General features: G+C 35.7%; 1 protein-coding gene across 1 annotated transcript; it reads left to right on the top strand.

Annotated features, from left to right (window-relative positions):
* Nucleotides 1-547: 547 nt before the first annotated feature.
* On the top strand, nucleotides 548-1,498 carry LOC103563593 (olfactory receptor 4P4-like). The gene has a single exon (XM_008539034.2). It carries the CDS (start codon nucleotides 548-550, stop codon nucleotides 1,496-1,498), a length of 951 nt encoding a protein of 316 aa, XP_008537256.2.
* The last annotated feature ends 579 nt before the right edge of the window (nucleotides 1,499-2,077 follow it).

Below are 2,077 nucleotides of genomic sequence, written 5' to 3'. Positions count from 1 at the left end.
GACAGCTTATTTCTAATGACATATTATTCCTTAAAGATTATAGAACATTGTTTACTTCCCAAATTTTTCTTTAGTTAATATTTATTTATCATTGACTATATGCCAAGCACTGTATAAATCATCCACACACCCTCCACCACTTTTGTGCTCTCCTTAGAAGCTGTCTAATCAGGTAAGTTCTATGGTAGCCTCCATTTTATATCCTACAGTGGTACATTAATGTGTTCACCCTACTTAACACTCTTCGGATTACCTCTTTTTTTATTCTTGATGAGTATACCTTCTTGATTTCTCACAAAAGAATTGAAATTACACAAAAGTTGGAACTTTAATTCACCATTGTATCCTCAGTTCTTAGAAGGATATTGGCTCTAGATATTCAAAAGTCTTTTTTTAAATGAATCAGTGATTCAATGGATCTCAAAATGGCTGAGGTTTTGAAAAATGCATTAGTGCCTCTTTAATTACATATTACATCTTCATTTTCTCATGAGTGATTTTTTTTTTTACTTTTGTTATTTCAGATAACTTTCTTGAGCATCAGACCATGGAAAATAGCAATAATCTTACTGAATTTATTCTCTTGGGACTTTCTAAGAACAAGAAAGTACAAATCCTCTGCTTTTTATTTTTCTTACTCTGTTATCTAGCAATTTGGTTGGGGAATTTGATCATCATGATTTCTATCACATGCAGTCAGCTAATTAACCAGCCCATGTACTTCTTTCTTAATTATCTTGCAGTCTCAGACCTCTTCTACACCTCCACTGTGACACCCAAACTTATGACTAACTTACTGACAGAAAGGAATGTCATTTCCTATAAAAATTGCATGACTCTGCTTTTTACCACACACTTCTTTGGGGGGATTGAGGTCTTCATCATCACAGGAATGGCCTATGACCGCTTTGTGGCCATCTGCAAACCCCTTCACTATGCCATCATCATGAATAGGCAAAGGTGTAACTCAATTCTCATAGCATCATGTGTTGGGGGGCTTCGGCATTCCCTTGGACTGTTTCTGCTTACTATTTTTTTACCTTTCTGTGGCCACAATGAAATAGATCACTATTTCTGTGACATATATCCTTTGTTGAAACTGGCCTGCACTGATACACACAAAATTGGTTTCTTAGTCATTGCCAATTCTGGTCTGATGGGACTGGTGATCTTCTTGGTTTTGATGGCCTCCTACTTTATGATCTTATATAATGTGAAAGCATATTCTGCAGAAAGCCGCCACAAAGCACTTTCTACTTGCAGTTCCCACATCACAGTTGTAATCCTGTTTTTTGCATCTGTCATCTTTGTTTATATTAGACCTGCCACAACTTTACCAGAAGATAAAGTGTTTACACTCTTCTACACAATTATTGTCCCCATGCTCAACCCTCTTATCTACACACCTAGAAATGTGGAGATGAAAAATGCCATAAGGAAAGTTTGGTGCAATGAAAGGAAAGCCAATGAGTTGAAGGCTATTCATCTTTTGATGTGAATTGACATCTTTACATTACACTCCCTTTCTTTAATTCCCTGCTGTTGATGGGAAAATCAGTCTGAACGTGTAAAAGTCAAGTCTTAACAGCTTCCATCAGTGGTTCTCTTTCATATTCCTTCCCTGATGTGCTTCCCTTGTTTTCACTCTTCAGTAAACTTTAAGTTCCATGAAAGTAGGTGTTTTGTCATATTTATTTCACTGCAAATTTCCTAGTAATAGGCAAAGTGTATAGCACATATTAGGAGCCCAATAAATATTTAATGAAGGAATATACGAATATCTTGTCATACAGCTTTGCTTCTTATCCCTTATAGGAGGCATTTTCTTGGTTGAGTGACCCATTTAAACATTAAATGCCACAATTTTGCTAATATATACTCCCTTCAGTTATTTCTCTACTTTAATATAGTTTGTCTTCATATTGCTATATCTGTAGACAAGGAAAGATTCCACTCTGGGTCCAGTTAGCCAGCTGAGACACCTAGAAATTAGGAAACATAGTACAGTATTGGGCCAATTATTTTAGGCTTATTCATATCTATTTTCCAATTTTCCAACAAAGTTTGAGTATGTGAT

Source organism: Equus przewalskii, chromosome 11, assembly GCF_037783145.1.
Source record: "Equus przewalskii isolate Varuska chromosome 11, EquPr2, whole genome shotgun sequence".
Lineage (NCBI taxonomy): Eukaryota > Metazoa > Chordata > Mammalia > Perissodactyla > Equidae > Equus > Equus przewalskii.
This window is presented reverse-complemented; position numbering and strand designations above follow the sequence as displayed.

Excerpts from the sequence above, each read along its gene's own strand:
- LOC103563593 (XM_008539034.2), top strand. The coding sequence starts at position 548 with ATGGAAAATAGCAATAATCTTACTGAATTTATTCTCTTGGGACTTTCT.